This window comes from Erpetoichthys calabaricus, chromosome 6 (genome assembly GCF_900747795.2).
Source record: "Erpetoichthys calabaricus chromosome 6, fErpCal1.3, whole genome shotgun sequence".
Classification (NCBI taxonomy): domain Eukaryota; kingdom Metazoa; phylum Chordata; class Cladistia; order Polypteriformes; family Polypteridae; genus Erpetoichthys; species Erpetoichthys calabaricus.
The window spans coordinates 204,655,848-204,682,235 of NC_041399.2; the positions used below are offsets into that span (position 1 = coordinate 204,655,848).

A 26,388-nucleotide genomic window follows, 5' to 3' on the forward strand; every position below is an offset into this window, starting at 1 on the left:
TTTCAAGTGAACTAAACATATGCATTAACTTCCCATAGGTGTTTGTGGACTTCTGTCATTGGGCAGAAAAAAATTTTCCCCAGGAAAAAATATCATGGTGGGTATTTGTGCACCGCTGCATTTTCTATAATTATCAACTGGAAGACTAAAGGTGCCAGAGTGGTTCTTCAGAGCAATGTCATAGGGAAACCGTTTTTAGTTTGCAAAAGACCCGTCCACATGAAGGTTCCAGAAAGATCCATTTATTTATTTAGATTTGTATCAGGCTTCAACCGCGAATAACCATGAGCAGATGGTAACAGATTTGTCAAATACCAGTGTCTTGTGATTTTAAAAGAACTCTTGTTACATATGTCTAATAACACAGGCTAATTACAGGTTTTCTTAATTTGTCAATGTCCTGTAGCCTACCATACATTAAAGATTCCAGTTTTTTTTCTACATTTTAGGAAGTTTCTTCCAAGTCCAAAGAACCAACTTCAAATGCACACAACTGGGTAAAGAACCATTTAGATAGATAGATAGATAGATAGATAGATAGATAGATAGATAGATAGATAGATAGATAGATCTTTATTTGTCCCCAGGGGGAACTTTGGCATATATAGTGCCAGTAAAGAATCATTTCTTTTAAGAGTGCACGTAACTGAGAACATGGTTTTCAGCAACACGAGATTAAGACCCCCACAGACCCCAGGGTGTCACACGCATACAGTGGGGCAAAAAAGTATTTAGTCAGCCACCAATTGTGCAAGTTCTCCCACTTAAAAAGATGAGAGAGGCCTGTAATTTTCATCATAGGTATACCTCAACTATGAGAGACAAAATGACAAAAAAAATCCAGAAAATCACATTGTCTGATTTTTAAAGAATTTATTTGTAAATTATGGTGGTAAATAAGTATTTGGTCACCTACAAACAAGCAAGATTTCTGGCTCTCACAGACCTGTAACTTCTTCTGCAAGAGGCTCCTCTGTCCTCCACTCGTTACCTGTATTAATGGCACCTGTTTGAACTCGTTATCAATATAAAAGACACCTGTCCACAACCTCAAACAGTCACACTCCAAACTCCACTATGGCCAAGACCAAAGAGCTGTCAAAGGACACCAGAAACAAAATTGTAGACCTGCACCAGGCTGGGAAGACTGAATCTGCAATAGGTAAGCAGCTTGGTGTGAAGAAATCAACTGTGGGAGCAATTATTAGAAAATGGAAGACATACAAGACCACTGATAATCTCCCTCGATCTGGGGCTCCACGCAAGATCTCACCCCGTGGGGTCAAAATGATCACAAGAACGGTGAGCAAAAATCCCAGAACCACACGGGGGGACCTAGTGAATGACCTGCAGAGAGCTGGGACCAAAGTAACAAAGGCTATCATCAGTAACACACTACGCCGCCAGGGACTCAAATCCTGCAGTGCCAGACGTGTCCCCCTGCTTAAGCCAGTACATGTGCAGGCCCGTCTGAAGTTTGCTAGAGAGCATTTGGATGATCCAGAAGAGGATTGGGAGAATGTCATATGGTCAGATGAAACCAAAAGAGAACTTTTTGGTAATAACTCTACTCGTTGTGTTTGGAGGAGAAAGAATGCTGAGTTGCATCCAAAGAACACCATACCTACTGTAAAGCATGGGGGTGGAAACATCATGCTTTGGGGCTGTTTTTCTGCAAAGGGACCAGGACGACTGATCCGTTTAAAGGAAAGAATGAATGGGGCCATGTATCGTCAGATTTTGAGTAAAAACCTCCTTCCATCAGCAAAGGCATTGAAGATGAAACATGGCTGGGTCTTTCAGCATGACAATGATCCCAGACACACCGCCCGGGTAACAAAGGAGTGGCTTCAAAAGAAGCATTTCAAGGTTCTGGAGTGGCCTAGCCAGTCTCCAGATCTCAACCCCACAGAAAATCTTTGGAGGGAGTTGAAAGTCCGTGTTGCCCAGCGACAGCCCCAAAACATCACTGCTCTAGAGGAGATCTGCATGGAGGAATGGGCCAAAATACCAGCAACAGTGTGTGAAAACCTTGTGAAGACTTACAGAAAACGTTTGACCTCTGTCATTGCCAACAAAGGGTATATAACAAAGTATTGAGATGAACTTTTGTTATTGACCAAATACTTTTTTCCACCATAATTTGCAAATAAATTCTTCAAAAATCAGACAATGTGATTTTTCTGGATTTTTTTTTTTGTCATTTTGTCTCTCATATGTGAATTTCCCCTTGGGATTAATAAAGTATCTATCTATCATAGTTGAGGTACTGTATACCTATGATGAAAATTACAGGCCTTGCACAATTGGTGGCTGACTAAATACTTTTTTGCCCCACTATATATTTACACCTTAAGAACATCACATGTCAAAATAAAACAACCTGGGGTGGAGTGTGCCATCATTGCAAGTCCTTTTGACCCTGATACCCACATTGGACTGGTCAAAACTCACTTGAAACTTAACAAAGGCATCTGCATGTTTTACAAAAGTGTGAAAACTGAGGTGGCCCAACGCTTTTTAACTCTTTACCGTGCCCTTTATACGTCATTGTAAAATGTAATTCATTAGATATGGGAGTGTGCCAACTTTGCCCAGTGGCGTAGCTTGGGTGTCAGCCGCCCGGGGCGGAGGAAAATTCCGCCGCCCCCTTATTTAGGTATTTCAATTTAAAAGACTAAAATATACAGTAATTCTAAAGAATTTTGCCGCCCCATAAAAGTGCAGCCCGGGGCGGGCCGCCCCTACTACGCTACGCCACTGACTTTGCCAGTCCTTTTGACACAGGAACCCACGTTGGGCCAGGAAAAGATCAAATGAAGCATGACAAAGTTTGCACAAAGTGCCAGAATTAGCTGGCTGGAATTGAATACAGAGCAGCGAATTAAGTAGCCAGCGTAATAAGGAACTGCGAACAAGTAGCCAGCTTCAGCCTCGTGGAGAAACACAAGGCCATAACAAGAGTAGCTGCGTATTAGTTCAACTGTGTATTGATTTTGTTCCGCAGTTCACGGAGACAGTACTTAGATCTGAGGATCGTCACCTCATAGTACTGTACTACGTAAACTGCTCGTTATCCGCATTTAGTACGCTATTATCTCAGGTAGACTGCAACTAAACCCGCGATTCTGCACATTCTACTTTTTAACTTTAGAATTTAAAGTTTGCTGTTTACCATCTCATCCGTTTAAAGTAAAACCATTGCAGCGTTTTTGGACGCTTGAACGACGACCCTCCCCATTAGGTCTTTTGTAAGTAGCTAAGCTGCCTGTATAAATTAAGTTGTTTTTTTGTATATTTTAAGATACAAGAGTCATATTAGATTCTTAAATAATATGACACTTTACTATGCAAAATATTTTCCTAATCGGCCAATGCAGTGGATGCTGTCACCTTCCTATGTTACCAATATATTCAGGCATTATTTTGGGCACACCCACCTTGGGAAGACCTCGCGTGTCGGGAAATTCGAATTTCCAAAACAATTCACCATTGGTTCAGAGTTGTCATGTTTGTTTTTTGCTGTAGCGGAACGTGAGATTTTAGTGCTATTTTAAATTTTTTTTATGTTATAAGTTTTACATTGCCGCGGGAAATGGACGGCGAGGAAAAGGCTGGTGGATGTGTTTCAGACGGTAAAGACGTGCCTGACAGAATTAAGACTCCTTCTGTCGAGGACTTCGTTATCGTGAAACCCATCAGCCGCGGGGCGTTTGGAAAAGTCTTTCTAGCACGCAAGAAAAGTAACTCCAAGTTGTATGCGATAAAGGTAAGGGGGTTTAGCTGACAGTCATTACGTTTTTTATGTGTTTATTCGCAGAACATTCTATATTTAAATACCAGGTTAATTCTGTAGACACTTGTGTAAATGATGAAACCTCCAATGCATGCGATCACCTGTTCTTAATGTTATCGCGTTAAGTATGGTATTTGTTTTATACCCGTGTGTGATATGTACTACGTTTGGATAGATTTGTTAATAATATGAAAATTCTTTTTCCCGTTATGACAAATGTAATACAGATATAGGGCGATTTTTAACAAAAGCTGACATCTCTACACAAAGCTGTTAATTAGATCAGGGAAATTTTAATAAACCTAAAGGTACATTTTAAATGCATACAGCAACAGAAATAAAAAAAAGCAGTAATACAAACAATCAATAGATACAAAGATAAATGAGTACTAAGAGTTTTAATTAGCCTAATTCGCCCTAGTTCGGGTGTTCAAAAGAACTGTCATGCGGTAGAATTAGATATAGGCAAGAATAGTTCTGTCATATATTTGAAATATTAAAGTGTGTGTTTCGATTTAAATGTTTGAAGTCTGTAAATATTCTCAATTCCAATAGAAATTTTTAATTTTTTTACCCTTAGATAAAGTTCAATACAGGGCTAGCTCCCTAATAAAGGATAAAAAAATAACATCAACCTTTTAATCATAGACCCCAAAATTGTATAAAATGATATCTTGCATGTTTATGTTTTGAAATTTGTGATTTTTAATTTTTCTTGGAATGGCTCTTAGATGGTTAAGGCCACAGATAATGATTCAAATATAACAAATATTATTAAATTTGCAGTACAATCTGCAACCTCAAAGTAGCACCTCATGGATGGGATTTTTCATGATGGCATCCAATTTTGCCACCATTCACAGCTTCCAGTGTGTTTAGGGTTAGCCCTGTGATGGAGCAGGTTTTCATCATAAGCTTATTTTGACATTTTGCATCATTTGAACTCGTTACTTCCCCAGGAGACCACAGTGTAGAACAACACACTGGCTACTACAGACTGGTAAAACATTTCCAGCAGCTTGATGCATGCATCAAAGGTTCCTGAGACTTCTCAGAAAGTAGAGTCTGCTCTGGCCCTTCTTGTCCAGCACCACTGTGTTTTCATACCAGTCCAGTTTGCTGTTTATGTGAGAAAGTATTAAAGTTTCTTAATTAGATTTATGTGGGTAGAGTAAGAAAGGGCAGAATCAAAAATGACACCAAGCAGAAGAAGAAGGCCTGATGATCTCATCACCAAGAATGATTGAAAAGTTCATTTTCTTATGTTAAGCCCAAGTGCCAATTAGCATTACTTCAGATTTGTTACAGTTTAAAGAGTTATGTTCCATCCAGGTTTTAATTTTATTGAGTGTAAGCTGAGTACATTCTGAGAAACTTTCACTGAGTATCATCCACTTCAAAATGATAATCCAGTCCAAAGCTACATCAAATATGGCCATGGGGAATACACTACATCTGAGGGCCGAGGACAGAGCCTTGAGGAAATAAATCCTTATGTAACTGGCACTGATCTGGAAACTTGACTCTTAAAAAGTAAACACATGGTCAGTGTTTTGCAATAGATCTCTTACTGAAATTATTTTAACAATTTGCATTTTTGATAATTCATTACTTCATCACCTCACAGATCTAGTGACTTGGGTTTGGATAATGTCCCCAATGAAATGAAATCAAATTTTATTTGTCACATGCATTTTTTTACAGTACAGAATGTGGTGAAATTATTAGTTTCTGAACTCTAAGCCTGTATATTATTAGAATATAAAAATACAGTCAGTCAGTCATTTTCCAGCCTGTTATATCCTAACACAGGGTCACAGGGGTCAGCTGAACCCAATCCCAGCCAGCAAATACTGAGCTCAAAAAATATTAATATATACAATAACAGCATTGTATTAATATTATAAAAAAAATATAATTAAAAAATTTAATTAAAGAGAGTTAATAACTTTCCTCATTTAGGATGTGGATGGTCTGTGGAAGCTTTTCCTTAGTCTCTCTGAACTGGTCTTCAGGCATCATGGCGTTTCCTTGAATGCAGCACAGAGAAGTGGTTGTTGTTGGGGTGGCTGGTATCTCTGATAATTTTCTTTGCGCTGGTCCAACATCGCCAAGTATAGATGTCCAGAAAGTTGATGAGTGCATGGCCCCCTGATGCGTTCAGCTGACAACACTACTCTCTGCAGAGCCTTGCAGTCCTGCAGTATGCTCTTTCCACCAGTCGACTCAGGTTTCCTTTGTGCCTGTGTATGGTTTCTTGTGTGTACTCCAGTTGTCCTTCACATTCACAAAGATATGCTGGTTAAATTGATTGGTAATTCCAAATTGCCATGAATTAGTGTGGGTGAATCTGAAGATGATGAGTGGTTTCCCTTGCTACTCAGGATGGTGTGATGTGATCCCAAACTGGATTAAGTGAGTTTGAGAATGTTATGTTATATGCTTGTGGCACCAGGAAGAAGATACATTTATCTGTTTCAAATTCTTTTTTATATAACATGATTCCCTCTGGAGGGGTGATATGAATTAATAATTTATCATCCTTCAGATGAGATGTAAAACTGAGGCCCTGACTCTCTGTGGTCATGAAAGATCCCTGGGCATCCTTCGTAAACAGTAGGGTGTATCCCAAAGTCCTGGCTAAATTGCCCACTATGGCCTATCCATTCTGGCGCCCTAAGCATCCCCCATCTTTAATTGGCTATCTCTCTCACCACCGAATGATAATGTGTAGTGAGTGCAGTGGTGCAAAAATGGCTGCTGTCACATCATCCAGTTGGATACTACACATTAGTGGCATCGCTGAGTTTTCTTTCCATCTTGTAATATTTATGCATTTCCAGTCAAAAAGGATTGAAGATCCATGCCAACTTAGTTTGGAGAAAACAGGCATGGGTACTGCAGGTGTGCAGCCAGCTGTTTTCAAAATATACTTACGGTAAGTTTCTGGTGGCCAGCTGAAAAACAATGTACGCCCTTTTCCCCCCATTTTTGGCACTTACGTTTTGAGATGGACAACCCTTTGATTGTCAATTTCTTTACACTTCAAACTCATTTCTAGTTCTAATCTGGGCTAATGTTTCATTTTACTCTGTTTAATGTAAGGAGGCTGACTTTTATTATGGAAGTGACAAGAACCTTGTGCATGAGCCCAAGGAGCATACTCTTGTAAAAAATTTTCCAAATTACTTTGCTCCGTGTGATTTCAGTTATTTGATTAACCAAACCATTCAATAATTCAAAATAAGTTATTTGTATAATGGTCATTGTGCATGGTCTCTGTATTCATTTCCCCACGACCACCTTCAGTTACTCTGTTCCTAATTAGAGAGACAAAAACTCATTGAAGATATCTCTCTATTATTAAAAAAAAAAAAATCTTGGAAAGGAGACTTGGGAGACGAGACGTGATCTTCTTGGAACACAATTAAACGTCCCGCGAGAGACACTTTAACGTCCTGCAAGACAAGGCAGTGAGACAACATTTAAAACAAGTTCACGGATATGTAACTTAGGAGTTGTTGGAATGCTTTTGGCAGACACGCTTCATGTGCTCGCAGCTCTTAAAACAACGACTTAAAACAAGCAGAACATGCAGCTCGTCAGCAGCAGCAAGCCAGCAGATGATCCGACTGCTACTCCTTAACATGTGTACAGCCAAACCTCCCCTAGCCCCCTTCACAACGTGAGCGGCAGAGACATGAAGTGGCAAAAGGACAGCTATTGTACAGGTTTTTAAATGATCGACGCACAATTCGACAAGCAGAATGCGCAGCTCACCAGCAGATGATCCGACCGCTTCTCCTTAGTGTGCGTTCAGCTGCGCCCCCCCCCCCTTCACAACGCGTGCAGCGTTATAGGTCCTGTGAGAATGAGATTTTACCACGCCCGGGGCTGGAAATAAAGGACAAGTACAGTATTGTTTGTACAAAAGTTCTAAAGTAAAAATGAAAATAATACATATGTAACAATTACCATGAAAATAACAATCTCTTTAAATTGTATATCTGGTAAACCAAACCCGGGAGTGGGCGAGTGAAGTGAGCAGGGGGCGGAGCCCCCTAGTAGTTGAAAAGAAAGAGACCCCACTAGAATAGACCAGCTGAGCATCATGGTTTAAAAGGGGTGTGCAGTATGAGGGATGGTGTTGCATATTTTACTTAATCAATAAACTGTAATTTGAGAAAGTACCCATGTAAATCTGTCCTTTATACAGGAGGTTCTTATTTGGCTATTGAATTGAGTTTTTATATATTCATGATTTTTTTTTCCTAATAGGTTGTGAAGAAGGCTGAAATGATTAATAAAAATATGGTAGACCAGGTTCAAGCCGAAAGAGATGCACTAGCACTTGTTAAAAGTCCTTTTGTTGTGCATTTGTATTATTCCCTGCAGACTGTCAGCAATATTTATCTGGTAAGTTGAATCCATGTTCTTGGTCTTTATTCTGTGTGGATTAGGACTGTCAGATCGAATATTGTTATTCAGATGTAATTTTGATTTAAAAAAAAAAAAAAAAGTATTTTTTCAAAGATAAAAGCTGACATTTCATTGTGAAAAAACAGTTGCTTGCTATACCTGCACAAATTGTGGCATCGAGGTACTCCAGATGTGCTATGCAAAGCTGCACTATTTTACAGATCTGCATTTGTACTTGACTTCCACAATCAGAGTTTCGTAATTTTGAATGGCTAGCTTACTATCTTTATTAGTAAAACTTGCAGACAGACACTTTTACAACATAGTTTGGGACAGATTTTCTTTGTTTTTTCTTTTTGGTGTCCTGCTGTTCTGCACTTTGATCAACAAATATACTCGGAGCAGTTTTTCAAAAATACTTTTGAAGTAGTGGAGAAGCATCATTCTACATTTGATCCTATTCTGATTCTCTCATAAACTTGACATCGATAACTGATGTTTAATTTTAAGAAGTTCTCATTAAAGCAAATGGAAGATAACTATCCTAATTCTGATTTTCCTTTTATTACATATCTCCGCTTTAAAGAGCCTTGTCATTGTCAGCCAGCACATTGTGTCCCACAATTAGTCTATATCAAACGTGATTCTGGAATGATACATAATGCCTAAAACAATGAGGTGTAATTAGAAATACTCAGGCAACCTTTATTTAAATATTACTGCACCTGTAAATGAGAAAAAAAGTAGATTGTGCAAACCCTGATTTGATACAGTGACAATCCCATTTTCCGAATGAGTCCACAGGTGCTGATTACATTTTTATTCTGAGTGTAGAGATATAAATGATAAATGCTGCTGTCCATTGGACTCTTCCAAAATAATTAAACAAGTCCGCCTTTGACCAACCTGTCTTTTGCCTGCTGGTTTGCTTCTCTGGCTATTTTTACCCAGTTGCTGTCTTTCTAACTGACCCATATTCTTCCTAATCTCAAATCACTGCCTGTTGGGCACAAAAAGCACTGCTACTTATCTCTCACCCCATCACTCAGTTCTCCTTAGGAAAGGTGCCCTGTACCCTCATAAAAAGTACTTTCCCCGTGGCTTCAACCTAACCCTGCTTTCCATACCCCACAACTGACTATGCAGTAGCAAGACACATCTTGATATGTTTGTACAGCAGGATACAAGCGTAGTGCTGCAAGCAGGACACCCTCAACAGTGTCATAAGCACTTCATGCTTTGCAGACGCAAGAATAAAAGATATTAATAACAATGTTGCGAAGTGCGGTGATGGCATGTGTGGCTTGTAAGGATTTAAGCCTCTTTTTGTGGCCGATTTTATGGCCTGCTGTTCTGATAAGGTCTTGTACTCTCGGTCGTCAGCCCTAACTGGGGACAAGAGGGCCGTGTAGAGGCTTCCCTTTTCTTAGGGTGTACCTGCTTGCAGTTTTGAAGACTGTTATATTTAACATTTGCCCAAGTACTGCTCTGAGTTTTGCAGTTGGTGTTTGCACTTGCAGGCATCTTATATATAAACTTCTATGCGTGGAAGTGTGTGTGTGTGTCTGTCTGGGCTGGAAGTGAAACATGGATCTGAGGAAACGGACAACTCGCTTAGCCACTAATAACACAAACAAGGCCAGCACATCAGCAAAACAAAATCTCAGAAGAAAGACAACGTCGCTTAGCCACTAACATTGGCAAACCGGTATCCCTTTTACTCTTCCTCCCACTGCTAATGCATAAGCAATTCGAGCACGTCAGCAAAATGAATCCTCCTAGGAGAGAGATGCCCAGTGTAGTTCCTTTCAATTACCTGACATCTCTACATTTCAGTTTATTTTTTGATGATTTCAATAGTTTCTAGGACCCCGGGCTTTTTACAGTACGGGCTTACACAGCTAGTTTCCATAATACGAGTATAAAAAAAATGCACAAACATAACTGTAATGTCCACAGTCATTAGTCTAAGTTTGAATATATTTGAATATTTACTTATTTTTAATTTTGATATTCAAACCTCATTTATTGGCTAATTTGGCAGTCCTAGTATGTACATATAAATTAAACTAAGCAATGTATACTGCATTTATTTAACCAATTACAAAATTGACTGGCATGGTTGCCTAAAAAATAAGACAAGTGTATCATTTAACTGTTTTGTGTTGGACAACATTTTTTAATCTCATGTTTTTGTGGTTAATGGACATAACAAAAATTGTGATAGAATAGGACCCAATAGAGAACGGAGTGATTGTTTTTTTTTTTTTGATTTATTAGTTTAATTCAAAAAATATTTGAAAGCTATGTTCAAACATGAAAAGTGTGTGTGTTTTTTTTTTTTTTTTTTTAATAACCTAATGACACAGTTGGGCAAACACTTTAGTTTGATCAGCTGGTCATGTGTGTACAGTCAAAATATTATTGCAAAGAATATGCTGAGCAGTGCTGTTATGAATGAGCTAGTTCTAAAGTCGGATGTCAGTATTTGTTTTGGATATGAAAGATTGAATGTTGAACAAACTAATGTAAAATGCAAAGTTTCCAAAAAGTCAATAGAGTTGAAAGCATCAAATTTGTTTTAGAAGTTAAAACAGAAACAGCAGAATAGAAGCAGTGTGAGAAAACATGATTGAAGATAAAGCCTGTCCCCAATCAATAGCTTTGGCATATTCTTTGTATTGCTTCAGCATGGACTTCACAAGGTGCTTTCCTTGTTACTTGTTATATCCCATTAAACACAGTGTTTCCATTAGCAGGAGAGCATGTCTTGTCTGGGACCAGGAAATGAATATGCCAGAGCTGTCTGTTTCACTTTCTTACCCTGTAATCGTGGCTAGTTTATGGTGGGAAGGAAAAACAAGCCACCTGTCAAAGTGCCATATCAGAGGGTACTTGGAGGAAGTGACTCCTGTAAAGGCAGGTCACTCTGGAGACCTGTTGTCATAGCTGGGGACGTGGCTTATGTATTGGGCTAGGTGTTTTAAAGAAAAGGACATTTCTGTGTTGCTTTTAATTTAAAATAATAAATGAAATATCCAATAGATGGAGGGACAATAGACAAACTTTTTGTTTGAGGCTGGGCTAAGTGAAAAGGCAAATTTCCTGAATAATCCTATTACAGTTTATTGTTTGTACATAGCTATATACAGGACATAGTTATTAACCTGTCTCACAAGAGAGTCACCTGCTTTTAAAAATCAGACTGCTTTGATTGGTTTGTCATCAACATATAAAGTATTGTGATAACAGAACTGTCTGCTTCCTTAGAAAATATTTATAATTCCTTCCTTTGAAAATCGTCAGGTTCTGGGGACACTGGTCTCTAATCAGCATATAGTTAGTAACAGTACCATTGTTTAACAAGAGGATATTGGTATGTACCATTGTTTTAACCGATGGTCATGTTGATATTGAAGAAGTTATAAACCTATGGGTAAATGAGAATAAAATGAGCAAGTATCATCACCCATATAACTGTTTGGTACATTTTAATATATATATATATATATATATATATATATATATATATATTTTTTTTTTTTTTTTACTAAATTGAGTTTTCTCATTTCTATACTGTTCCCAAAACACAGAACTTGGGAAATAACACATCACTTAATTAGCCCAGGAGTCCAATTAAACACTGCAGCGATTTTAGTCAGAGGTTGGGAAACACTGGGTTAACGTATACCACAATGGTAAAAAAATAACTTCATCATGAAAGATAATGAACTTATGACTTAATTTGTGATAGGAGGTGGAGTACATTACAATTGATCCAACACATTTTAGGGTCCACTTATGCATACACCGTTAGGCTCACGTAGACTTGAACAATTTGGAATTGATAGTTTGCCTAATTAGTGTGTCTTTGTGAATATGTAACATAATGTACTTTTATGATAATGTAAACCACATTTAATTTGTTTTACTTTTACAATTTACCCATTTCCTTTTTCAGGTAATGGAGTATCTTATTGGTGGAGACTTGAAATCCCTGCTACATATATATGGTTATTTTGATGAGGTTATGGCGGTCAAGTATGTCTCTGAAGTAGCATTAGCATTAGATTATCTTCATAGGCATAGTATAATTCACAGGTAAGAGACCCTCTTTCATACTTTTGTGCTTTTAAAATTTTCTTTATTTTCTTATATGCAGTGTATATACCATAGTTGATGTTAAATTACATGTAAACAAAAAAAACCACAATGCTAATTAGGTTTATCAGAGCTCTAGAATGTTTACGAAAAATAAAATATTTGTATAGAAAAATAAAAATTTGGTAGAGAAAAGCTAAATTTTAGATGAAAGTCCTATCAATTGTAAGGTAATTGGACACAATAGCTTAGGCAAATGTTGAATATACTAGCTGAATATGGCAAAAGCCTGACACTGGGCCCAACACTGTCAACCATGATTAGTCTGATGTTCTACTCCAAGATCAGGAATGTTGTCAATGAAACCAATTGCCTCAAGTGACCAATAAGAAGACGACAGGTGTAACTCAGTAATAGCCATTCAAAAAGTTTACTAGCATTTCTAAATTACGTTATGAAGACCTTCAGCAGTATCTCTGAAAAGATCATGTTAAGATGAAACCATGTGTACTTGGATGTGATTTACCTGCAGAGACCTCTCTCCAATATTGCAAATTCAATAAGTAAATCATTCCAGATTTTCATTATAACAGGTCTTTAGATAAAAAAAAAAATAAATACTTTTTTTGGGGAGTAGGAAGAGTTCAGTAGACAGCTGTGTAGCAGGCAGGGTCAGTCAGCTTCTCCAGGAATTACTAGGAGCTAAAATATTCAGAGCCAAGTTGCCCAAATAAATAAAGTGTCGCACACGGTCAGTTTTTGCAGAAGTCACTAATCTTGATCCTGCACATGATGGAATAATATCTGAATAGGGAGCATTTTTAACATGGCATTGGGTGTTTCATATCTTCAGTCATGTACTAATTCATAATTTTATGTTGGTTCTTCTGTGTTCAATTTATCTAATACTCAGTTTGAGGTAAAACTCTGGGCACTTTTACTGTGACAACCTTAGTCTCCTCCTCCTTAATTTCTGGTACCACAGACTCCGAATCCTCTTTTTGTAATTAGACTAATATATTTACCATGTTGATTGAAAGCACACAACATACAAGATGCAAGATACTTCGTCACTTTAGGCCACTTTTTAGCATGCAAACCTGTCAAAGTTTGGGTTTAAAGACAAGCAATGTTGTTGCGGCATACAAACACTGAGTAACATTAAAGACTAAACTTAGAAAGTTAAAAAAGAAGCTATATTTTTATCAAGTCTAAAATGAAAAAAAATAGTTTAATTGAATCAGTATATGTTGAAATTGGAAATTTTAATACATTGTTACAATTTATATTTGGTCAAAGCTGGAGTTGGAACATTTTTACCGACTTCGACTCCCAGTAGCCTTGGAATTGCTTCCGACTTCACAGCCCTGGTGAAAACTATTTTTCACAGTGCTCTATTACATAAAGTTCTGACATGATTACTGCAACAATGTAGAAGCAAAATACTCCCTGACACTTACGCAGGTTCTACCATGTTCATATATTTAGAGCTTAATTTTGAGCAGGACTGCAGGACATAATGACTTTATTTGCTTGGGTAATTTGTGTATTTTAGCTGCCATTGACATGCCTATGGGTGAACTCTTAGATAGTAGTCTTGAGTGAAAATGAAAATGTATCATATACAGTTGACTCAAAAATAATTGTCACTTGCTTTATATGAACAAAAAAGTCATATTACAAAGTATTAGTTATATTTAAAACATTTATTCACTAAAGAGGGTAGTCAAGTGTAGTACTAAGCACACCAAGGGTTTGAAAAATGTGTTCCTAATGGAATGGTTCAAGTATTTTTCCAACTTTGTTATATAGAATTATTTATTTTTTTTTTTTATTTTTTTTTTTATATCTAGAGGAAAAATAGGATGGATAATTTGAAAAACCTTAGGTAATTGCATTTGAGTAGTGTGACTCTGTGTCACAATGATTAGCAGTGCTGCCTTTGTCTTCAGAAAGCCACCTGTTCATGCCTGGTATGGTCAGGGACTGCATTGGATTTTCATGTTTTACTTTGGTCTGCAAGGTGTTTCACCAGGAACTCCATTTCCTCCCAGATTATAAATGTCAATTTTAAATTAACTGACAATGCTAAATTAACCCTGAATTGTCACCGTGTCCATAGCTGGTTTCATTTTTGGACTCCAGTATCCTGCAACCAGTATGGACAATTAGTGAGTGTGATGAAATAAAGGCATAGTGTTTTCATTGTTTTTGCCATAAAGATACCCCTTTATCAAGGGAGGTAGTAGTTGTTCTTCGTTTGTTTGTTCTACTGTAGATACAAAAACAAACCACATACTGTACACAGTTACTGTGAAATTATTCAAAATACAGTATGCAGAGTATTGTACTGTTAAAGGTAATTACTTGCAGACAACATTTAGATGTGTGTATGGATTGTAACAACTACTGTCATGTTATACAGTATCTTGGGTTATTGTCTGGAATCTGCTTAAAAATGTTCCCTTTTTTGGTACTATTCTGTTGCAAACAAATTTCCCTCCGGGGTAATAAAGTCTACCTGACCTAAATTAATATTGCCAGTTCCACATTTTATTTCAGGTATGATTACCTTATTTGATCAGCTACTGTATACCATTTTATGTACAACTCTAGACTGAAATAACTGTGAGCTCCCACATTTCAGTCTCTAACTTGAATCAGGGTGTATAATGGTTTTTGTAGACCACTTGTTTTTGCAGAAAACCTTAAGAAGTACTGCACAAATAGTTCAGTTTTAACTAGTAGAAATAAAAAAGAATCAATAATTCAAGAATAACAGATGTACTTGATTTTTTAGTAAGATGTCAGTGACTTTCTTTATGCCTCTTTAGCATAGAGTATCCTTAAATTGATTCAGTTGTGATTTCTTTTTGCATTAAGTCAGTTTTACATTTAAGTTAGTATAATTAAACACTTTTAGTATGGGAAAGTTTCTATATAAATAAAATGTATTATTATTGTGTTTCTTGTTTATTTTTTATATACCCATAGAGACTTGAAGCCTGATAACATGCTTGTTTCAAACCAAGGTCACATTAAACTAACAGATTTTGGGTTATCCAAAGTTAATCTTAATCGAGGTGAGTACCTAAAAGAATAAATAATGCATGAGAAACCGTAGCATTTTAGAATTTAGGAGTCATGTTTGAACTTAAAATAGAGGTGCATGTTGCATGCAGAAGTTCCCACGACTCAGTTTTCAAATATTTGATAGATCTTAAAGTTCACATCTGCTTTTGAAATGGTTGTTTGCATTTTCATTCCCTTGCATACATAAGTGCTGTATAGGAAACTGCTTTTTATTGCTTTTGAGTTTTTCAGTGCAATTGTACATCCCCAGTGAACAAACTGCTCATACTTTTCTGCCTATACAGAGTCAAATGGCACTGCACTGCTAAGTCAAAGCAAATCTCTGTGCTACATTGGAATGGGAATAGAGCACAGGATTTAGCCCTCTAAGCTAATAAGAGAACTGAATAAAATATAATACACTTGTGCTAGCAGAGAATGGAAATATCCATTTATAAAAATTAAATCTAAAAATAATTAAATCTGGCCCTGTTGGGGTATGCAGTGTTCTCCAAATACATTCACATTCTTGGCAGCATATCTCTCCTACATGGACCAAATTTATAAATAAAAAGAAAACAATATAAGTGCCAGTTGAACTAATATTTATGTTGTGTTGACTTTTGTTAAGTAAACGAGAGTGGAAGTGAATGGGGTTATATGACAATTTCTTCCTACACTAATAAAATGGTTGACAGTGTTTTTAATAAGCACTAGATTTTGTTATTCCCAAATGCGTGAAATATTTTTCTTAAAAGTGAAGACAGAATAATCTTTGAGCTATGAAATAGACTGGACCGAAGTAGTCAGAAACCGCAAAAATGCTTGAAACACAAATTGTAGACCTTTTCATTTTATTCAGTTTTAGGGTCTTTTTCTATTGTTTTTTTTTTTTTTGAACAATTTTTCTCATGAAGACGTTTTGTTGAATATCAGTAGTTACTCATTTTAATTCTTATCAGTTGAACTGTTCATCACTTGTTCATGAGTTGTTTGCCACTGATATACATCATGCTACAGGTGGAGTAGTCATTTTCAGGGGTGTCTGAAGCCCTTTGCAGTTCTGTTTTTATATTTTACAATAGATATTGCTATTTCATTCTGCAAGTTATTATATACTACACAGATTAACAGCTAAATTTGCAGTTATGTGTCTTGCTCCAGTCCTAACCATTCCAAAGGACCTCATTTACTCCCTATTGCTTTGATGAAGTCATAGTTTAGCTTTGTGCCAGATAATTATAATAAAATAATTATGATTTTAATTGGTTGGTTGTAATAATTAAATTGTGATTGCATTCATCTTTACCAAAGAGAATTTAATTGTACCAATGATTAGATGCTAGTTTAGTCCTTTTTTTTTATATACTGCTCAAAAAAATGAAAGGCACACTTTTTAATCCGAGTATAGCATCAAGTCAATGAAACTTCTGCGCTATTGATCTGGTCAGTTAAGTAGCAGAGGGGCTTGTTAATCAGTTTCAGCTGCTTTGGTGCACTAGAGGGGCAACAATGAGATGACCCCTAAACAGGAAAGAATGGTTTAACAGGTGGAGGCCACTGACATTTTTACCTCCTTATCTTTTCTGACTGTTGTTTAACTAGTTTTGCATTTGGCTGCGGTCAGCGTCACTACTGGTAGCATGAGGCGATACCTGGACCATACAGAGGTGGCACAGTCAGTCCAACTTCTCCAGGATGGCACATCAATACGTGCCACTGCAAGAAGGTTTGCTGTGTCTCCCAGCACAGTCTCAAGGGCATGGAGGAGATTCCAAGAGACGGGCAGTTACTCTAGGAGAGCTGGACAGGGCTGTAGAAGGTCCTTAACCTATCAGCAGGACTGGTATCTACTCCATTGGGCAAGGAAGAAGAGGATGAGCACTGGCATACCCCCCCCCCCCCCCCAAGATGTTGTCAGGCATTCATACAAGCACATGGGGGCCACACAAACTACTGAGTACGATTTTTAGTTGCTGCAGTAAAATTTCGGTGAAAATTCTTTGAATTCAGTAGGTTGGTCATTTTCATTTCCATCAAACGATGCGGCATCCTTTCTTTCCTATCACATTATCCAGTCCATATCAGTAGAGATAGCCACCAGGATTTTTTTCCCCATTAAGATCTGATGAGTTTTCAAAGTGTTTCTTAAATTTTTTTTGTGCAGTTTATTTTGTCTTTCAAGTGATGAATTTTTTACCTTGTCAGTTTTCATGTAAGCTAAAATAAATTAAGTCATAAATTTTTATGTTTACCATTAAGATTAATGTGTTTTAAATTATTTTATATAGCCTTGTGTAATGAACAAATTCTAATTATACATTTATTTTTTTAATACAGAAATAAGTATTACTGATATTTTAACAACTCCATCTCTGGTGAAGCCAAAGCAAGACTATTTTCGAACACCTGGGCAAGTGTTATCTCTAATAAGCTCTTTGGGACTTGTAAGTAAATTATTTGAAATAAACTGTGCTTTTACTATAAATAAATCAGAAATCAATCCTATCTTCATGACTGAATTTTCTTTGAAAACAACCTCAAAGTCAGGTGTTTCTCTGCTTCATGGGTGCTGGTTAGGAATTGATTTTTAAATTTATTAATCTCTATAATGGCCCAGCTACTGTATTAACATTTGTAATTGGAATGCTTTGAAAGATCACACGCTCTACCGTGGTTGTCTAATTGCTCCATTAAGTGGTTTGTGAAGGGAAGTGGTGTATTCTCTTTAACGTTACTCCTGCATGCGGCATATGTAATTCGATGATGATTTTTTTTTTTTATTATTAAAACAATTATTAGACTACCCAATTACAGACAAGAGTTTCCAGGATTATGGTGCAGATATCTGCAATGATATCTTGTTTCAACAGTAAATTAAGCATAATGGAAATTGATTTTAGTTTTTTTTTTTTTTTTTTTTTGGCATGTACTTTAATTAGTTTGTGCTATTGCTTAATGTCATTATCCATTAACCTTCTTTGCAAATATGTTTTAGACTCCAGTTTGCTGAAAGACTAATGTCCATGTTTATATTCCAGTTAACATACTTTAATGCACTTCAAGTACAGTATGCACTGCATGGTCTGTCCCTGATGTGATTATGTCCTATTAACATAATTATGTAATTATAATTAATATTTATAATTTAATATTTAATGTTATCATATTTAATTATTGATATTAATAATCATATTTATATTATATATTATATATTAATATGATATATATTATTATTTATCATATATTTAATAAGTATTTAATATTTAAAAATTAATATATTTAATATTAATTAATATTTATAATGTAATTTATTAGTTTATTAATTCATATTTATAATTATGTAATTATAATTATTAATCACATCATTATTGTGATTATGTCCTATTAACTGTTCCTTTTTACTGTGTTTTTGAATAGACCACAGCAGATCGTAAATTATCTTCTACTAAGTCATCATTTGGAAGTCCCATGTCTTGTTCACCTGTGCTGAAGCCTAAAAGAGAATTTCTGAATTCTCCAGTTTATAGTGCTAATAAACACCTTCTATCACGTGAGTTAATTTTTTTTTTTTTATTGTACAGTAAAATTCAAATTAAATAAAATTAAACATCTAAATACTCACCTAACCATTAAAACATCAAACTAACATAAATACATCATCCATTTATATCTTTCTCTGTCTTCCCACTCCATCCAGCTTCTTTTCTAAATTTTCACCAGTCACGTCTGTATTTGTTAACGACCTGCTATGTAAGATGAGGCCGACTACTTGTGTACTGGACTCCATCCCCACCACACTTCTTAAGTCTTGCCGTCATGCTATAATCCCGACTGTTATGACAATAATAAATGCATCCCTTGACACTGGCTTTGTGCCAGCCACTTTTAAAGTCACTTCTGTAACCCCAGTGTTTATATAAAAAAAAAATAATAATAATAAAGTCTGGTCTTGATGCTGACAGTCTTAATAATTTTCATCCTGTTTCTCATTTACCTTTCCTGTCAAAGGTTCTTGATCGTGTTGTAGCCTCCCAACTCACCAATTACTTCATAATAATAATAATTCATTACATTTATATAGCGCTTTTCTCAGTACTCAAAGCGCTATCCATACAGGGAGGAACTGGGAAGCGAATTCACAATCTTCCACAGTCTTCTTACTGCAAAGCAGCAGCACTACCACTGCGCCACCTGTGAGGACAACTTTTTTAACATTTAATAATTTGACAGAACCCTTTCAGTCTGCTTCAAGGTGCAACACAGCTGTGAAACTGCTCTGCTTCAGGTAACCAATGATTTGCTTATGGCAGCAGATTCCAGACAAACCAGTATATTAATTTGATTAGACCACAGTGCAGTATTTGACACTGTCAGACATGACCTTCTATGGACCAGAATGGAGAACATGCCGGGTAGTCTTGCCAACAGCATGTGCAGCTCAGTGCCAGTCACACAAGGAGTTCCTATGGGCTCAGTCCTCAGCCCCCTGCTCTTCTATACAGTATCTACATCCGTAGGTATGGATTGGGTTATCACTTTTATGCAGATGATACTCAACTCTATCAGGGCTTCCTTAGTGAAATTAAAACCTAGATGGAGCAGAACTCTTCAAAATTAAATTGCAACAAAACTGAACTCCTGCAAATTGGCACTAAAGCACAACTTAAGAAAATGAGCTTCTCCTCAGTCATTCTTCACTCAGACCTTCTTCAAATGCAAGGAATCTTGGTGTCATTTTTGACTGCTCCCTTTCTAATTCCACCCACATAAACAACATTAAGAAACTTTCTTACTTTCACCTCCATAACATGCTTGCTCGTTCCTCCCATTGATTTTTCAATCTCCCTACTGGCAGGTGCCACTTCTAATCTTCTATCACAGCTCCAGTTGATTCAAAACTCAGCTGCAAGAGTCCTTACACAATCCAGCAACAGCAAGCACATCCCAGCCATCCTGCTTCACCTTCACTAGCTCCCTGTGTCTTACAGTATTGAATATAAAATTCTGTTATTACCCTCCAAAGCTTTAAATTGCCTTGTACCGGACTACATCAGTGACCTTCTCCATTAGTCTGCTCATTTTCATCAACTAAGATCCTCTGATGCTGGTAATCTTGTTGTGCCCCACACTAGCTTGCACTCTGTGGGTGCCAAGGCCTTCAGCTGTATAGCGCCCAGACTCTGGAAAAACCTCCCTGAATTAAATATATCAGCTGACTCAATTCATTCTTTAAAAAAAAAAAAAAAAACAATTTAAAACTCATTTATTGAGGAAGGATTTTAACTTAACCTGACATTCTGACACTTCTTTCAGTTTACTTCTCTGTCCAGATGCTCAGAATAATTTGTGTGTGTATCTTATATCACAAATGATGTAACTTATTAGGCTGTGCTTTTAGTATTAAATTTAGTGTTTTACTCTGGTTTATTGTCTTTTATTTTATTTAATGCTTTTTATATCTTGTATCTCTGTTTTAGTTTTTCGTTCAGGAAGCATTTGTATCCAGTGCTACATATACCCTGCTGTTTCTTTCTTTCTGAAGCACCTTGAGCATGGGAAAGGTGCTATTTAAATAAAAATGTATTATTAGTATTATTTGCTTTTCTTTGTGTTTAATATAAAATACCGTTATCAAGTAATGGATGGGCCAGAAATCAGTACTGCTAGTGCAGTTTTCAAGAAAACTGACAATCAAAGCATGTGATATACAGTATAAGACAAATCAAGACAGTGCAGTTTTTCGTCCATCTTACTGCCTGGCAATTCCACATAGGTTTATTTGGTCATTATTGTTATTTGTACAGAGTACAGTGGAATTCCTTATTGCCAGAGTTAATCAACATTAAAAAACCTTTGACACTTATTTATTTTCTTTCAAAAGTAGCACAACATGTGAAGCTTGCTTTATTAGCCGTATTTGGATTAATCCTGAAATAACTAGCAGTATGTTTAATGATCCACTCACAAATGTACACAAGAATATGACACAGTGTTACTCTCTCTAACTCATATTTCTGTTTCAGTTGTCTGTCACAAAAACATTTGATATAGTTTGGAGATACTGTAAGGTTTATCCTTGACTCATTTTTTTTTTTTCTTGGCACAAAGCTTCTTTCTCCTGAAATTTCCACCAAAGGGAAACTTCACTGTGACGGTGTACCTGTTCAAGGTGCGTTGCCCATTTATACTGGCCTCCAGGCACATTCTAGTGCTTCCGCAGTACCAGATCAGTCACCTAGCAATTTTTTTCACTTTGTTAAACATGTACCTAAAAGGACACAGTTTTCGAGTAACTGGAAATGTCCAAAGAGATATAACCAATATAATAACAGACATCACAGAAGGAAATTTTGAAAAGTGCTTTGGGGTTATAAGGAATAATAAAGGTAGCGTATTGTTTCTGAAGTGAGGTATGTTAAAGAAAATGGAATCAACATGTAATTTTTGCAATAAAGTTTTGTTTAATCTCGCACATTAATTTCACAACAGACCTCATCTGTGAAAAATTATTCCTAAACCACAGCAAAGGAACCTTTCTTCAATCCAGAAGGTTTGGGTTATTAGCATATGAGAGAGTCATTGTTAAATATGACCTGCTGCTAATCAAGAGATCTTCAGGCTAATCACACCTTATATCAGTCATGTTGATATAGATGCTGTGACAGCTGGAAATTAAATCTGTAGATAATTACATGATGTGTTTTGCCCTGAGGTGCTCAGATCCTTTAGGAAAAAGTGTATACGTACTTGAAACCCGCATCATCTCATTCTCCATGTGTTCTGCAATACTTTGAGGTAACCACGTGCCTTGTTGAAGATAATTTCTACAAAATCAAGCCAAATCAAATTTAATAAAACTTGATTGTCTAATTATTGTCGTGTTTATGGTTGAGACACGCTAGTGACCTAATAGTTTGCAGTTCTGGCCATACTTATCTCCATTGCTGGTTTTATTTTGTTTAAGTGCATGCATTTCATATCTACACTTGTACAGTTTATTTGAATATTTAATTTTTGTATACTGTATATACTACTACTAGTCAAAAGTTTTAGAACACCTCTTTTTTTCCAGTTTGTATAGAAATGCACTCAATTTAATGTGCAGCTCTGACATAGCCTGGAGTGTATGTTTTGGGTCTTTGTCTTGCTGTAGGATGAATCCCTGACCTACTAGACTCAGACCAGAAAGTACTGCATGGTGCTGCAAAATGCTGTGGTAACCCTTGTGATTCAGAATGCTAGAAACTTTATGCAAGTTACCAACAACTCTGCCTCCAGCTAAAGAACCCCAGACCATCACACTTCCTCTGTCATGGTTGACAGTTGGTGTCACACACTGAAGAACCCTCCTATTACCAACTCGATGGCATACAAACACCCAGCGTGATGAACCAAAGATTTCAAATTTTGATTCATCGGCCCAGTCTGCAGTAGTCCACAGCCAGTATTTGAAGGCCGTATTTTGTCCTTTAAGAAATGGCTTTCTAACTGCAACTTGCCCTGTAAAACCTGCAGCACAAAGTCTCCTCTTCCAGAAACTTAGACTTGCTTTTCTCGACCACCGTGCTTGAAGTTGTTGTGCTACAAGGTGCAGATCATGCAAGCTGGTGACCTTCAGATACTTGTCTTCTGATTTAGTTGCGACTTTGGCTCTGCCAGATCTTTTCCTATCAGAGTTTCCTCCAGTTTCCAGTTGCCTTTGGATTATGTAGGACACCACTGTATTCACTGATGCTTTGATCTTCTCTAAATGAAAGGCCTACACTTCTAAGGGTAAAAATGCTCTGTATTATTTAATTTAATTGCCATTTTCTTGCCATTGTCACTGGAATTTACAACTTTTTATAGTGTAATATTGTCCAAGTAGTACTTCAGAGGGTGTAGTAACACCCAACTCTACTTTAAGACAGACGGAGGGTTTTTAAGTAACCAACACAAGTTGGGACACCTGTTCAAATCGTTTGCTTCAACTTGTAAAGCTTAATTAACTTAAATTGCTGCAGAACATCTGTAGGTTGTAACCTATTAGCTCAGCGGTTCTCAAACTGTGGGGCACGCCCCCCAAAGTAACAAAAAAGGGGGGCGAATGTTGCCATATGTGGCATAATTTCGCTATTCGTAGGAAAACTTTAAGCTTGTAGCGGTGTATTGACAGCAAAAAATATAGGAATAAATTTTATTAGGGTTTCAAAAAAACGTTAGGGGGGCGCGATTAAAACTGTTATGAAAACTCGGGTCGCAAATACTTAAAGGTTGAGAAAAGCTGTATTAGCTGTTCCCTGAAGAAGGCCCATTTGCAAAATTCTGAAAGTTCCTTTTTTTTTTTTTTTTTTTTTTCCTCCAGTTTTTGCTACCCTAAACTTTAAAGTTAAACCCCAGGCAGTCTGCTGCTTACCTTTTTAGGTCATTCATTGCATTTTAGCTAATTAATTTGAACAAAAATTGGAAAAGCCAAGGGGTTCTAAAACTTCTGACCGGTAGTGTATTTGTATTCACTTACTGTATAATTTGTTAGGCTAATTGCAAATAGATGAAAATATGCAATCGAAGGAAGCACTAACATGTCACCTTGAACGTTGGGTGCATACAGTATTTTCCAAATTGGCAAAACAATTAAAACCAAATATTTTCTTAATACTTTTATTTATGTAGATTTACTGTATTTTAAACAATTTCATACTTATGGTTAAATATGAACTATCATTTTGAGTAGCTATTTCTGATTAGTGCTTTTCTTAGAAGGAACAGTACATAGTTTGGATTTAAAGCTGACAAAAAATTAAGAGACTGAAGTAAAGCAGTTTAGTAGTGCTCTGAGTGAGGGGGCTTTGTGAAAGTCAGGAGGACTAGTCAAGTAGGCGATTATCCCTCTTCTCTACATGAAAGTTGCTTATGCAGTTTTTAAAGTGAAATTTATACATCCAATTATTTCATTGTCAGTTTCTGGAAATACATTGTCAGTTCTGTACATCTTCCAAGACATGTGTGGCTGTTAATTTTTTTTTCTTAAGAAGAGAGATGATTTGCCAAAACTGACAGCTGCATTGGATTTTAAAGCGGTTCACTCAGTGTTAAATCTCAGAAGCCTTGAGTGGCTTCATTTGTTTCTGGTTGCTTTCTAAATGTACTAACAGCAAACATTTTATTTTCTCTCTTTCTTTCTCATACATTAGGACTTCCGAGCTGTGCAGCTAGTCCATGTGTTCCCGTTAAGTGTCTCACTCCACGTTTCATTAATAGTAAATCAAGAAAGCATTTTGGTACCTCTAGTACCAGTAGCCAGTCTTGTCTGTTTCCATCAACGGAGGAGTCTGATAGCTGCAGCAGTCCACAATGGATTATGGATCGCCAGGTTAGTATTATTATAAACAATGTCATAGTAGAAATGTAACAGGTCCTTTAGCTTTTGTTGACAAGAGCCTCATGTCTATTTGTGCCAAAATTAAATGCAATTCATATGCAAATGGAACATTTGACTTTAGCACGGTATTATAGTGTCATAATTAAAAAAAAAAAAAAAAAAACATATCAACCGAAGGCACAAAATTTTTGTGTCCGTTTAAAATGCAGTACAAAAGCGTATTGCATTTTAATTCATGTCCATAGATCTCGTGTCCTAACTAAAAGCAAAGCAAACATATTGCATTTCACTTAGCAGCAGCTCTGTATGTACTGCATTTCAATTCAAGACCACACTTTAATCGTGCCAAAACTAAATGCACTCAAATGACTGATCAGCATCAAAAAGAGGGGCAAGGGGTGCCAGCAGTTAGGGAAGGAGGCATTCCAATTGCAAGCATGTTGTACTTGGAGAGAAGGTGAACAAGGAGTTGATTAGGCAGAGGATCCGCTGTCTTTTTGAACGGGTGAAAGCTGGGGATATAAATGAAGATTTCAGTTTTTGGCATGTTGAAAAAATGGAAAAACTATATTGTACATCTTTATCACAGAGGATATATATATATTTATATATATATATATATATACAGTAATCCCTCGCTATATCGCGCTTCGTCTTTCGCGGCTTCACTCCATCGCGGATTTTAAATGTAAGCATATGTGAATATAGATCGCAGATTTTTCATTGCTTCGCGGATGTCTGCGGTCTACAGTACGTGTGCTTCCTCAGTTGATTTGCCCATTGGAATTCAAACAAGGGACGCATTTGAATTCAAACAAGGGACGCTATTGGCGGATGGCTGAGAAGCTACCCAATCAGAGCATGCGGTTAAGTTCCTGTGTGCCGCTGATTGGCTCAGCGACGGAGTGCTGCATTAACCAGGAAGTCTAACCTCACTCATTCAGCATTAACGTGCCCAAGCGCCAACAGAAGATGCAAATGATTGCAGAAAAGGTAAAAGTTTTGGATATGTTGAAGGAAGGAAACAGCTACACCGCTGCAGGACACCATTACAGCATAAATGAGTCCACGATTCTTTTTATTTAAAAAGGAGGAAAAGCATATAAGATCTACGGCCGCAGTGTCCTTTAACCAGGGCGCAAAACGAGTTGCAAGTGGACGTGATAAGGCAGTAGTCTGGATGGAATCTGCTTTAGGGATTTGGATTGAAGAGTGATGGAAGAAGAACAACGGCGGTGCTAAACAGTCGCCTGAAGAGGCTCCTTTAGAAGAGCTGTAACACTATCCTTTGTTGTGCAGTAAAATTAAACTCATCATTATCGGACAAGTCGTCGTGTCATTGTTGGTGACTAACCATAATTAATTATTTACGTACAGTACTTAGTTTAGTGTCACTGTACACACATTTTACTGTATACAATTTTTCTTGCATTGTACGTATTTATTGCTGGTGGCCTGTCTGTCGTAATGGCTGTAACATATGTGACATCGGAGACGCTCGATATCTTTAAAATAATATTTAGGTTTTACTGTATATAAACTGTGTTTACATACATAATTTCAACGAATCTTACCTAATATCTAAGAGAATACAAAGGGTTTATGCTGTATAATTGTGCGTGAAATGTTTATAATA

The 26,388-nt window shown here is 36.8% G+C and overlaps 1 protein-coding gene across 1 annotated transcript in view; it reads left to right on the forward strand.

Moving 5' to 3' along the window:
• Positions 1–3,457: 3,457 nt before the first annotated feature.
• mastl (microtubule associated serine/threonine kinase-like) overlaps positions 3,458–26,388 on the forward strand; it is a 40,881-nt gene continuing 17,950 nt past the window's right edge. Inside the window, exons 1-7 of the mRNA XM_028804354.2 lie at positions 3,458–3,769; positions 8,075–8,212; positions 12,177–12,316; positions 15,311–15,399; positions 17,729–17,835; positions 18,809–18,941; positions 24,565–24,743. Coding sequence (XP_028660187.1) covers positions 3,596–3,769; positions 8,075–8,212; positions 12,177–12,316; positions 15,311–15,399; positions 17,729–17,835; positions 18,809–18,941; positions 24,565–24,743 — 960 coding nt within the window. The 5' untranslated portion in view covers positions 3,458–3,595. The remainder of the gene's footprint in view (positions 3,770–8,074; positions 8,213–12,176; positions 12,317–15,310; positions 15,400–17,728; positions 17,836–18,808; positions 18,942–24,564; positions 24,744–26,388) is intronic.